This window comes from Orcinus orca, chromosome 8 (genome assembly GCF_937001465.1).
Source record: "Orcinus orca chromosome 8, mOrcOrc1.1, whole genome shotgun sequence".
Classification (NCBI taxonomy): Eukaryota; Metazoa; Chordata; class Mammalia; order Artiodactyla; family Delphinidae; genus Orcinus; species Orcinus orca.
The window spans coordinates 34,140,198-34,154,888 of NC_064566.1; the positions used below are offsets into that span (position 1 = coordinate 34,140,198).

At 35.7% G+C, this 14,691-nt stretch overlaps 1 protein-coding gene across 1 annotated transcript in view; it reads right to left on the bottom strand.

The window, feature by feature from the left end:
- Positions 1 to 8,530: 8,530 nt before the first annotated feature.
- SLC17A6 (solute carrier family 17 member 6) overlaps positions 8,531 to 14,691 on the bottom strand; it is a 38,525-nt gene continuing 32,364 nt past the window's right edge. Inside the window, exons 9-12 of the mRNA XM_004263924.3 lie at positions 12,516 to 12,648; positions 11,965 to 12,075; positions 11,371 to 11,498; positions 8,531 to 10,650 (exon numbers count right to left, since the gene is read on the bottom strand). Coding sequence (XP_004263972.1) covers positions 10,315 to 10,650; positions 11,371 to 11,498; positions 11,965 to 12,075; positions 12,516 to 12,648 — 708 coding nt within the window. The 3' untranslated portion in view covers positions 8,531 to 10,314. The remainder of the gene's footprint in view (positions 10,651 to 11,370; positions 11,499 to 11,964; positions 12,076 to 12,515; positions 12,649 to 14,691) is intronic.

The window sequence follows — 14,691 nt, forward strand, 5'->3', positions numbered from 1 at the left end:
TGTCTTCCTTGACACTCTTGTCCAGAACCTGCTTCCAGTCTCTTCCCACTCCTGTGCAACATTCTACCAGACAGATCTTATCACTCAGTCCCCACTTAAAATTCCTTCAACTATAAGAAAACATCTGAACACCTTAGCCTGGTATCTATGGCACTGCGCAACTAGCTTAATCGTCCTATCTAGCCTCATATCTGCTCCTAAGCACACTTGATAGTCCAACCACACTCACTCCTCCAGACACATTATGGTAGATGCACCTGCATGATCTGCTAATGATGGGGCCTCTGCCTCTATGCCTGTTCTCCATTTATAAGGTAGACAAATATCTATTCCACTTTCAAATTCTAGTTCTATGTCTTCTTTCTTTCTCTGTCTTCCTTTCTGGAAAGAAGAATTAATTTAATGAGGATAATACCCTTCTGCCTACCTGTATAATTTTCTGTGCATATCAAATATGACCATGCATTTTTCCATTCATTAACTATTAGTTGAGTTCTTAATCTATGTTAGACCTTGGATATAGTATAGAGAACAAAAGATATACTTCATAGTGTTTATGGTTTAGTGGGAGAAATATATGATAAAGTTATAAACAAACAAATGTCTAAGTGAAAATTGTGATAAATCATATTTAAGAGTACCCTGAAAACATTAAGTGGTATACTTATGTAAGGAATAATTGTGAAATCTGTTGATATGCAGGATTCGCTGCCCAAATGACAGATTCTATATACATGAAGTTATCTTTCATTTGCTCTGAAGACATTCTATATCTATTTCTATGTGTATCATTCTTCTCCTCTAAATGAAGCATTTCTCAGAGCAGAGACCATGTTTAATTCCTTCTTGTATCCTCATAGTGCAATATATACTTGCACATAGCTTAATAGATGTTGAATGAGGTAATGAATAGGCAAACATTGTAGCTCTTGAAAAAAATGTTCTAGCATGCTAGATTTAAGCATTAGCTGATTAGCATTTCTATGTATTAGTTAAATCCCATATATCCTCATTAACATTTGGGGAATGCTAACACTAAATACTAAAATACTTGCCAAGACCTTTCCACATTGGGGTCTTTGCACATAGTGCTCTGTCAGGCTAACTCCTTCTCACTTCTGAGGTCTCACATTGTATGTCACATCTCTGAAGAAATTTTCCTCAACACATTGACTAGATCAAGTCCCCATTTGAAATCCTCAGAGTACCTATACTTCTATTTTATAGCATCTATCACAATTGTAATAGATTTTTTTGTTCATTATTTTTACCATCTGTCACCCCACTGTATTAAGGGTTCTATGAAGGCAGGACCCATTTAGTCATTTTCCCCACTGTATTCCTAGGACCAGCCATATAATACATTATCAATAAATATTTATTGTTTGAAAAACTAACTTAATGAAAGAGTGGTTTTTATCTCAAGAGCACTGTTTTGAATCCCAAGATATAAGTCCAAGTTACCCCTCCGTCACTAACTAGTTGTGTAGACTTAAGCCTGTCTTTTCATTTTTCTACCTACAGCTTCCCCATCTATAGAAAGAAGGGGTTTGAGCATGTATTTCCATCCTTTCCAGTGCCAGGACTCCATAACACATTCCATTACACCAGTAAAAGCTGAGTGTGACCTGTTATGGAAACTTTGACTCATGTTTGTCATACAAGTATTTCAACTCACTGCAGGGTGTTTAGTTAATAAATGGTTTCATGAAATTCCCAAATCTCAAGTCAGAATGAAAGGAGCGTCTCAGTAAGAAGCCCACTAGGATGAAGGGAGCCTTCAATAGTGTCCAACCTGTTAGCTATTGAGATGGGTGGCTAATTTTTTTAAAAAGTCAATAGGAATGTAAGCAGAAAATATTTAGTCTTCTATTCAGCAGAATTCTGAGAACAGTTATATTTCATCAAGTTAACTTGAGCAACTCAGCTACTTGTCAGCAAGAATAAAGTCAGAAAATTTCAGAGCTTCAGAGCTGGGAGGATGTTCAAAAACCACTCAGGATAACCAATCCCTTTATTCTCCAGATGGGAAAGCCCAAGCCCAGGGAGCCAACATGACTTGTCTTGGATTATATAAAGGGGCAGTGGCAGGTCTAGGGCATGAACCCCAATAATTTTGTTTTATCTGTGATCCCATTGCAACTGGAATTGAAAGTTAATGTGCCTTTAGACTAATGGCAATATACTAATTTCCACCCTGAATTCATAGTGATAGACATGCCCTTCCACCCGCCAACACTCCTTTTTTTTAATCTTTGAGAAGCAGTCCAATAGACTATGATGAGATCTGTCAAGAACGATGGCCTTCATCTGTGACATTTATTCTCATGCACACTTTTGTTAGCTTTGTACAGAAGATCTTCATTTGGATTCATAAATCTGTTCATGAACACATAAAATTCTACCTTTACCTTGACTTTATAAAATAAAAACATTCTCCCACAACTGTTGTATTAAGTTCTGTGGCTTCAGATAACTGTCAAATGCTCTTGAAGATCATGACAATATCTCCATTGCCAGCCCAGAGATTAAAAAAAAAAAAAAAAAAAAAACCTGGAGAGAGATCAGACTTGTGTTCTCTGGGAAATATATCTTATCTGGTTTGCTTGTTTTTACACTTTAAAATATAGAAAAGTACCATGAAAAATATAATTAAAAGCCACATGTGAATTCTGAGAGTAAACGAATATTGATATTTTCCCATATTTGCTTCAGATCTTCTTTGAAATTAAAAGATGACAATTTTGAAATTTATTTTATGCTTTTCCCAGGTCCATTCCCTTCCTTCCTTTCCAGATGCAATTGCTATGAATACTTTTTTTTTTAACATCTTTATTGGAGTATAATTGCTTTACAATGGTGTGTTAGTTTCTGCTTTATAACAAAGTGGATCAGTTATACATATACATATGTTCCCATATCTCTTCCCTCTTGCATCTCCCTCCCTCCCACCTGCTCTATCCCACCCCTCCAGGCAGTCACAAAGCACCGAGCTGATCTCCTTGTGCTCTGCGGCTGCTTCCCACTAGCTATCTACCTTACGTTTGGTAGTGTATATATGTCCATGCCTCTCTCTCACTTTGTCACAGCTTACCCTTCCCCCTCCCCATATCCTCAAGTCCATTCTCTAGTAGGTCTGTGTCTTTATTCCTATCTTAACCCTAGGTTCTTCATGACATTTTTTTCCTTAAATTCCATATATATGTGTTAGTATTATGGTATTTGTCTTTCTCTTTCTGACTTACTTCACTCTGTATGACAGACTCTAGGTCTATCCACCTCATTACAAATAGCTCAATTTCATTTCTTTTTATGGCTGAGTAATATTCCATTGTATATATGTGCCACATCTTCTTTATCCATTCATCCAATGATGGACACTTAGGTTGTTTCCATCTCTGGGCTATTGTAAATAGAGCTGCAATGAACATTTTGGTACATGAATCTTTTTGAATTATGGTTTTCTCAGGGTATATGCCCAGCAGTGGGATTGCTGGGTCATATGGTAGTTCTATTTGTAGTTTTTTAAGGAACCTCCATACCATTCTCCATAGTGGCTGTACCAATTCACATTCCCACCAGCAGTGCAAGAGGGTTCCCTTTTCTCCACACTCTCTCCAGCATTTATTGTTTCTAGATTTTTTGATGATGACCATTCTGACTGGTGTGAGATGATATCTCACTGTAGTTTTGATTTGCATTTCTCTAATGATTAATGACGTTGAGCATTCTTTCATGTGTTTTTTGGCAGTCTGTATATCTTCTTTGGAGAAATGTCTATTTAGGTCTTCTGCTCAATTTTGGATTGGGGTTTTTGGTTTTTTGTTATTGAGCTGCATGAGCTGCTTATAAATTTTGGAGATTATTCCTTTGTCAGTTGCTTCATTTGCAAATATTTTCTCCCATTCTGAGGGTTGTCTTTTCGTCTTGTTTATGGTTTCCTTTGCTGTGCAAAAGCTTTGAAGTTTCATTAGGTCCCATTTGTTTGTTTTTGTTTTTATTTCCATTTCTCTAGGAGGTGGGTCAAAAAGGATCTTGCTGTGATTTATGTCATAGAATGTTCTGCCTATGTTTTTCTCTAAGAGTTTGATAGTTTCTGGCCTTACATTTAGGTCTTTAATCCATTTTGAGCTTATTTTTGTGTATGGTGTTAGGGAGTGATCTAATCTCATACTTTTACATGTACCTGTCCAGTTTTCCCAGGACCACTTATTGAAGAGGCTGTCCTTTGCTATGAATACTTTTGTGTGTATCCTTCCAACCTATGTTTTTATCCTTTCATTATGCAGTATATACGTTCTTAAATTTGTATAAGTATATATTATATTTTACATAAGTCACATCCAATAGTGTTTAATGTTCTGCACTTGTGTCACATAACTGATAACACACAAATTCAAAAAAAATAATTTAGAGAACAAATCTGAGTAATTTAGTTATGGTAAAAATAAAAATTTCTCTAAAGATAGTTTCCAAAATGGTCCATTTTGATGAATCTGACGAAGTTATACTGGAAGAGTTAATGTCTAGTGTTTACTTAGTAAAATGAGGAAGGGGAAAGGGAAAGGACATTTGTTAAACACTACGTGCAGCTTGCTCTGCTAACAAGTTCTCTGTTATTTGATTTAGTTACAAAACCAGCTACTAATGAGGTGTTAGATTGTCATTTTACAAATTAAAAAATTGAGCGTCAGTAGACTTAAGTAACTTCCCAAAGTCACACACCTATTTAGATGCAGTGTACGGTAGTGATGAAGAGTACAGGGTCTGGAGCCAGATGGCTTGTGTTCACTTTCTAACTTTACTCCATTAGTTGTATGACCTCAGATAAGTTACTTAACTTCTCTGTGCCAATGTTCCCTCATTTATAAATGTGGTTGATAGTAGTATCTACCATCAAGTGTTATTGTGAACATTATGTGAATTAATACAAATAAAACCCTGAGAATAGTATCTGGCATTTCATAAGCTATAAATAATTCCTATTATCATAATTTTTATACTTGATCCTTCATTCACATCCTCCTTCAAAATAAAATCAAAGGTAAATAACACCTAAACAAACCAACAAACTGTAAAAGACGAAAACTAAATGAAAATGAGAAAGGGAGATAAAAGCAGCAATTGAGCCAAAAAGAGTGTCTCTAAGCTCCTTGAGAAGCAGACAAAGGAGCCATGGTGGATCCCAGGTCCTTTCCTATCTAATCGTTGACAGTGCTCTAATGCATCAGGAAAAGCATTCCTCAAACTCTTTGATATTTATCTAACGCATATTAAGTAAAGTAATAAAACATGTTCTCAAATGTGATTTAACAAAACTGGAGGGGTTTCTTCATTTTGTTTGCTCTTGGTGAAAGCCAAGGGTTTCATTTCATAAAAGCTACCGAATTTGGACAAGAGACAGGATAAGAGTCCAGATTATGCAGCTTTCAGGTGCCTGCTGCATTCAGGGGAAAGCTTGGAGAAGATTGAGCATTTGAAGGGACTGTATAGCATAGACCGATAACCTTCACAAATAAAGTGTTTTTGACAGCTGCTGAATGAAAATTCAGGTTTGAGGTCTTGCATGAGATGAAGATGGAGAGAAAAGAAAAACCCACTAGAATTAAATGTCAATAACCCCTATTTGAGGTTAAAACTTAGGGAGGCAGCATGTAGATAAAGGGGAAAAAAATGAAAAGAGAAAATATATAGGTCCTTAAAAGCCCAGGGGAGGAGCACAAACAGAAGGAAATTTAGAAAAGAAAAAAATGCACTTAGAAGTTCAGTCCATCCCTCTCCCCTCCTGCAGAGAGTCAGGCACTGGAGATGGTTGACACTGATTCCCACCCCAGCCCAACCCCACAGCCTAGGCTCCTTGCAGCACAGGCATCTCTGAGGCTGAGAAAAGTTTCCTCACCTGAAACTTTTAAAAAATGATGTAGGGAGTACATTGAATGCAGCCCACTTTAGGTCTTTGGGGGATTAAGAAAAATCCTTTCTCAGGAAAGTTAGCAAGTTTCTGGCGTCTAGACAGGAGCTTCGTCTCTCCGTCACATCTGTGTGGCCTGACTGGGCAGCTGGGGGTGTCGCCAACATCTCAAGAAGGGAACTGGACTTTAGGGTCCAAGAGAACAGGGGCTGTTTTCTCCCCCGTGTATCCCCCCTGATTGCACAGTGTAGCTGCTTAGTAGACATTTATTGAATGAATAACTAGTAAATAAATCCCAGAAAAGCCAATTGCCAGTAATACTCTCTGTAGACAAACACAGGAACAATAAACTACAAATAGTAACTTAAATATCCATTATGGTTATAGAAGTTAAAGGTATATGTATATGTGATGTCAGGTTTCCCCAAAACACCATGCAAGCAGAAAGATAAAGGGAAAAGAGTGCAAAAATGAAATGTTCATAACTAAGGTATTGCATAAATAGATTAAATATAGCCTATGTTATGTAATATATTAGACTATAGAACTCCAATAATCAAATAGGAAAATATGCATGCCACACTGTTAAACGAAAAAAGTAGTTGGCAACAGTAGATCAAGTATGACTTCAAATTTGTAAATCACAAGGTATATGAGAGTTTTCTGTGTATTTTTCATAGAAAATAACCTAAAAATTTTAACAGTGTTTATCTCTGGATAGTAAGATTTTTGATTACCCTTATTTTCACTGTTCTTAATACTGTTCTTTCCAATGAAGATCCCCTCCCCCATCCTACATTTATAATCAGAAGATTAATAAAGTGATTTAAAAGTAAAAAATAAATTACTCTCTTGCTGTAGCCAGATAGCCTGTATTCTTGTTCTAATCCTGCCTGTGGAAACTTTAGGAAGCTAACTATACTGCTTAGACCGTTCCCTTACTTGGAGAATAGAAATACTAATATTGATATGGGGCCTTTCAATTTTACAAGGCAGATGTGTGGATGGAATGAGGGAATGCATGGGAAAGCATTTTGTAAATTGCAAAATACTAGATGCATACAACAGTACAGATGGGGGTGGGCATTGGGATAAGGGGGAAAATGAAAGGGAAAGTGACTTTGCATGATTGAGATCAGAGTAAATGAGTGTGGCCAGTGGTAAAATTTAGAGACATCATTAGGACAATTTTCTTATAGGAACTGTAAACTTTTGTATTATGGAACTGGAAAAATTCCAGAGTGTTAGATTAAGACATTTTCATTCCTGCCCTCAAGTTATGGAGAGATGGCTTGTGGGCCTCCTTAAAAATTAGGCGAGGCCTCTGGCTGTTGTTTCTTTATGCAGAGGATTACGGGAAGAGAAAATATATTCCCTCACCTCCCACTCTGAGGTTATGTGAGTGGTGGATATGGGGTAGTGGTTGAACCAATAAATATTCTTATTTAATTCCTTAAGTAAAAACCAGTCTAAAAAAATCAAAGTAAAAGCAAAAACACAGCTAATTATAACAACTTCTTTCCAAATCCATAATATCCTCTGTGTCCTCTTGATCAAGTCAGTTTCCCTTATTGACCTTCAGTGTTCTCATTTGTTAAATAAGGAGTGTCAACTAAATCGTCCTGTGAGTCCCGTTAAGTAATAAGTTCTATGAATCTCAGTTACCAATGTTATATAATGATGGTCTTCCCTTTCTACACATCTATAAAATTGGAAATCAGGGCAAATGATCACCTTTCCAGTGACATAGACATTCCATTGGCTTCCCTGAGAAATCTTGCTCACTATTTGCTGGTTTGGCTGACACGTTATACTAAAATATCATGACTCAATTTTACCTTGGGAAAGTTATTGAAACTTTGTGAGCTTCAATTCCTTCACTTGTAATCTGGGAACAAAAAGAGTACCTACTTTGGAGGGTCCTTGTGGTGTTCCATAAGATACTCCACACAAAATGGTTAGGGCAGTTCCCGCACAAGGTATATATACAGTCAAAATTAGGCAGTATTGGGGCTTCCCTGGTGGCGCAGTGGTTGAGAATCTACCTGCCAATGCAGAGGATATGGGCTTGAGCCCTGGTCTGGGAAGATCCTACATGCCGCGGAGCATCTAGGCCCGTGAGCCACAATTACTGAGCCTGCGCGTCTCGAGCCTGTGCTCCGCAACAAGAGAGACCGCGATGGTGAGAGGCCCGAGCACCGCGATGAAGAGTGGCCTCCGCTTGCCGCAACTAGAGAAAGCCCTCGCACAGGAATGAAGACCCAACACAGCCATAAATAAATAAATAAAATTGGGTAGTATCATTGACCTGACAAGTGTTGAGTTTTTTCCTAATTTTTTTAAAGCTTAGCACAAGTTGTGAGAAGACGGGCATTGAAAGATAAGAGTTTGACTCAGAGACCTCCTATTTCTTGATGTAAAACTCTCTTTGTGGAACCACATCCCACACAATCTAAAGAATGCCATGTTCTTCCATTAAACCTCAAGTGGCTGAAAAGGCTGATGTTCTTGAGCCTGCATTTGATTTTGTTGGGACATACACAAGCTAAACTATACAAAGCCAAGCTACAACAACATAAAATAAACCCAAATTAATGTACTGTTTTTTTTGCAAAAGGATAAATAGAACATTTTATTAATACTTTTTTTTTTGCTGCAGCAAAATGATAGTCCACATCTTTTCATTCAACACAACAGAAGCGATGATCACATTACATCACTTTGAGACGCAAAGCAAAAGATATTTTTATTATCTTAAGGTCAAGAATCGTTTGCATTTTTAAAACAAACTTTATGTTTTATATTTGCATTAGCAGGGCCTCCAGTCACTAGCACAATACAATGAACAGATCAAATATCCAGAATAGACAATTAAACACACCAATAGTATTTTAAGTTGAATTGGGAAATGCATCACTGTCATTTTAGAACATTATAAAGAGGTCTGATGTTAACTTTTTAAAGGAAAAAAATCATTCCAACCACCCAAACAGCTACCACAAGCAAAATGAAGATAATATACAGACAGGAAATTTTATTCATTGCACTTATTGCTCGGTACACAAATGTTACAATTCCTGTTGAGTTATATTAAGAAATGACAAGCAAAATGCCTCTGCCCCATCTAAAATTCTATGACTCTATGAAAGTAGAAATTGCAGTCCCCTAACCCAACATTAGGTGTATGCTATTTTTGGTTTTTTCTGAAGATTGTTTATTATGTATCTGTGTATGGATATGTATAAGATATACAGATATATAGATAGATATAATTTTCATATAATTTATTGTCCTATATATTTAAGACAAATATTTTAATGGGAATTTAAGTAATAAAATTGTCTACTTACAATATCTCTATTAAGTTTATCTTTTCATATTATATATAGCTCTGTGGCACACGTTTTATCTATATTTAATTACTAAGGAAGAAGGATATCTATATCATTTCTATTTCTTTTGTTGTTAATATTGCATTTTAAGGGCTATATCTCCATAATAAATTTCTTATTAGATTCTTTATGGTGTATGCATCTTTTTTTTCTAATGCCAGTTACAACCAGTACAAAGTTGTAATAAAAAATACATTGGAGTTTATTTATTTTTAATATTTTTTGCAAAAAAGTGATATGCTACATGAAAAGTCAGATTTTATTGAAGTGTGAAGTGTTTTATACTGTTAGATAAATGAATGGAAGAACATGAAGCATACCCCCCACTTTACAAGTTCCTTTTCACAGATGTAAATGTTTGTGCCAAAGCATTTCATATAAAACACTGCAAGATATTCCTCTTGAGAATCAACAAAATATTCTACATTATGTAATAACAATAATTATTTAGTACACCTTGCTAGTTGCTAGCCCACAACATTCTTCTCTGCATGACAGATATCTCAACTCCATGATTTAAGTCAGTAAATGTCGCCAACATCTAATGCAGCCAACATGACAATTTCACTTTTTTTTAGCAGGATTTCTGCACGATATCTTGCCCTACAGTGTAACAAATACATAAGTGCATTTTGCATGATCAAGTAGCTTTGGCTTCCTAACCTTTGTAGGATGGGATGTGCCAACTGTTTTAGTTGTGCTTTATTAAATGGTGATGAGTTTTCGCTCATATGAATCCAATGATTAACTACTTGCTTCTACAGTTTTGACCAGTCAACCTTTAAATCACAAATGCAAGAATGGATGACTTGAATGGAAATGATGGAATTTCACAACTTCTATAGATTGCACTTGGTGGTAACTTCATGAGTTTGTTTTGATTTCATTTTTACAGCAAGACTTGCCTGGCTGATATGTTTACATGTTTACACCACATTTTTAAAAAAATTTTTGTGCAATCACAATTAATTTAATCACAAACACTAAAAATAAATCCAGCAATTAGCTTTGTTATGAATAATCACCTCGGTCCTTATAAGTGTATGAGTCTTGTACGTCTTCTTGTACAAATTCCTCTTTCTTTTCCCAATCATTAGGCCAACCTCCGTTGGCTTGTGTTGTGGCACCATAAGACTTGGTGGTACCATAATTTATATAATTTTGAGTAATGTCCCCTGTTTCTTCATCAAGCTCATCTTCATGGATAAATCCACATTTTTCTTCACTTGTTTCCTCAGGGTCTGCCCAGGGTTGCTTCTCCCCTGAGGCGAATATTGCATAAAATATAACTCCACCATAGTGGACTAGGGCAGCGATCAGGAAGACATACTGCCACTCTTCACGTGACTGCAGTGACAAAAAGTGGCGGTGTGAGAACAAACTCCCCATGTTTGAAAAGCCTAACATCTCTGAATGTTCCACCATCAAGCTTTTCATAAAATGCTATCTTCAGGGGAAACACCTGTTCTGATCACACAAAGCAAATAATGTGATAGAAATGCTCTATAATACTATGACTTTCATTCAAAAAATTAAAAAAAATTTTAATCTAAAGTCCTGAAATAGAACTCCAAATATATCTAAGGTCTGCTAATTTTTAAAATATTCATAACCTATCTTTTAATTTCCATCGAGTTACATATTTTTTCTCCCACTTCTTTTATTTCCTTTTGGTAAACCATAATTTAGAAGCTCTACCTATAAAGACAAATAGCTGATAACAATATTCTTCCATCAATTACTGCAGAGAAGTCTGAATTGATGTTTACAAATAAAGTTCAGAAGACTTCCACTTGTTTATAATAATGAGCTAGGTTGTTGTTGTTTTGCCTCACCAGGGATATCAGAAATATTAAAAGGTGTTGAAAAGCATACACTTATTGGTTGAGGAAGAGGGTTCCCTCAGAGCTCTTAGAGATAAATTCTCTTCTGAACCTCAGTTATCTCCCCTACTCAGAGGTGTGGTGACTGGGTCACAAAGAGAATGCCAAAGAGAATATTTTAATGCTTTTCCCCAACCATGAGAGAGATATTCTACAAGTGAACATCTCTTTTGCTCTATCTTACCTTATTCTTTGTCATTGCACCAACAATAATAGGGCAAACCATTCCTGACAATGTGCCAACACCATTTGAAATGCCCATTAAGATACTGGCATATCTTGGAGCAATATCCAAGTGGTTAACGTTGAAACCTGAAATACACACAGAAGATGTGGCTCAGAGAATCCCAAACTTCTAAGAAGTGGGTGACTATAGAGTATCCTCTACCACATTCACCACCCTCCTTAAAAGATACCAGGTTCATAGCATGTGCTTAATAACTACTTTTTGATAATTTAGCTCAGGGGTATAATGAGAATGAAAGGAGGTATGATTTGTTATCCAATACTTAATATGTGATAGTCACTCCACAGAGAGGAGGAGATATTCACTTAAAAAAAAGAGTAAGGGTAAGCAGGGGAAAAGTGAGTAGTGAGTCATAACATATCCAAATAATAATTTCTAAATGTTTTATTATTTTTATTTTCTAGTGGAAATATGTTGAGTAAACCTTCTCAACATTCAAAATGTTAAAGGGGAAAGTAGAATGTATAGACTTTTTATCACTAACAAAAATCAAAGTGTTACAAGTACATATTTTTTTAAAAAGTATCTTACCAGAGATAGCAAATCCACTGAATCCCACTGCAAGTACCAAGAACGAGATTGCTACCCCTCTAGTATGAGAATAACCAACAACCAGAAGCAGCGTTGCTTCCATGCCAAAACCTTCAGAAACAGACACATGAAAATATTTCAGAAATTCATGTAAATTCTTCTGATGAGTCAAAACTGTTAAAAATGATCACACATCAATACTTGACCTAGCAAACCACCTCAGGGAGTCTATCTTAAAAAATAATAATAACAGTAATAATTTATGCACAGAGGTTACTGAAGCCTTCTTTGTGTTTTAATAAAAACGTCAAAAACAACCTTAAGTTTCAATGGTGGGAAAGGTAAAGTTAGTCATGCAATTATTTAAAACTAGGAGTTATGAAAATTTGAAGATGGGAGAATGATTATGAATGAACAGCAAGGGTGCAAATTTAACAGCATATTTGATACGCATGGAAAAAGTTGACTCACTCACGTCAGTTGGAACTTCATGAAATAAACATGTTCTTAACATCATGTTAAGATGTTCTTAACATCATTTATGTACTTACCACCACAATTCATGATCTTTCTTACTGTAGTAGTTGAAAGAATTTGCTTGCTTCTTAAAAAATCTGCAATCTGCCCTCCAATAGGCACAATAATTGTCATTACTAAGTGTGGAACAGCAGATAGCATGCCAACCTGATGAAAAACAGAAAGGGGAGAAATATACGTGACCATAAGTAATATGGGCAATTTAATAGTCTCATAAGCTCTTTATGGACAAGGAAGAAAAAAAATACTGTCTCTAAATGACCACTTACTTACTTAGTCCCAGAATAAGCAATAACTTCCACAGAATAAATGAGAAAAGCTAAGCAAATTTACTTTGATCCTTTTTTATCTTCTAGAAGATAATACTTTTTTTCTGAGTCAGTAAATTTTGAGTTTATGAGTAAACTATCCTGAATTTTATCACAGAGTGATTCACATTTATGTATCCTTTTTATAGTCTTAAATATGTTTGCAAAATCTCATCATTAGCATGAGAGCGGGAGAGAAAGAGAGACAGAGACAGAGTCAGAGAGAAGAGAAATACATTAGACAAACCTTGAAGAGACTATTTTAAAATTCATTTTAATTTATAATAAGGCTAAAACCCTAATTCCATTTTAAATATGTATCTCTTATGAGTTTTATATTTAGTTTCTAAAGATTAAGAGCCCAGAAAAATGCAAATCAATTCTCAGTTTTAGGCATTTCCTTGTCAAATACCAATACTTGGTCACATTGTCACAGAGCAGTATATAGTTTCTGTACTAATTTCATACTAAATGGCCCAATCTAAAGCCTAACCTGCCAGCATCAATTAAACACACGTTCTGATCAATAATTATATGTAAGACATTGTCCTCTGGACATCACGGGGGCAGAAATTATGAACAAAATACATGTTAATTGTATATTACCACTATATATATATGGACTTAGTACATTTTGTATGTATAAAGATACAAGGAAGATTTTTACTAAGTATACTTTGAAGTGCAATTCCTGGAAAATGTTAAGTATTAGATAAATGTTTATTATTTGTATAAACATGCCCTTCCAAACTAGATTACTGAAGGTTTGAGAAAAGATTCTATTTTATAATGCTGTATACTGTGGTGTCACGACCATTGACTTGGTATGGTTAGTAATTAAGGTAGTAAAAGACTCTAAAATACCTTAAATATCCAAGCACTTTAATTCTCTCTTTCACTCCAGATGGAAAATCTTTAATATTATTATTCTCAGTGCATTGACGAAGAAACTGTGACTTAGAGGAGGGTTATGCCATTCTCAAGGGGTTGAGAAGTTTTATATATGAGTACAGGCTGAGACTCTGTGTGTGTGTGTGTGTGTGTGTGTGTATGAAAAAGCCATTGCACTTGTGGTTTTGTCTACAGGATACTCAATTTAACTAAGGTTGGTTAGAACCATTCTCCATGTAATTATTTTAGTTCACTTAAATTTTGTTGCACTTCTGAAAGATGGTCTTAATACCATTATTTACAGGTAAGAAAACTGAGGATGACAATTATTCAAGAGCAGGCCCAAGATTATGTTATGTATCAACAGTCTCTTGCAGAGCTTGGATTTGGGACCATGTCAGCCTGGCTCCAAAGCCCATGCTTTATTTCCTCAATCACCTCCTTTTCACATTTTTCAGGTTAAGTCAGTAATTTTTTTTAACCAGTATAATTAAAATCTTCAGGCCAATGTGTGTGTGTAGAATTTATCCAAAATTTTAGTTAAAAATATGGTAAGTGAATCAGAGCAACATATCTGATTATATTTAGTTTTTGCAAGAGATTGTTGCTTTTACTCAGGCATTTTCAATTAATTGGAGCTACAAGGCCAGAATGACCACACAGTTTCATTAACATCAATTGGCTCCTTCACTCTCCCCGACGAGACCTGACTTTATTAATAGCCTCTCAGTGTCATATTTGTCCTAGATTGTGAAAATGGACTCACACCTCCAGCAGCCTTTGTTGAGAAGTATAACACCTCTCAGAGCTCCCAAAGGCTACCCTGCAATGTTTGATCAGCTCCAGAGAGAGGAACCCTGTCTAAAGCAGTCATTCTTCTCAAGAATGGAGGAAACAGTTTCCTTAGAAACAGGGATTACAAAAGAGCTCTTAGAATAGAGACTCCTAAATTCAGGTTTTCTTCAGTTCCAGGCCTTAGACAGTCTTTCAA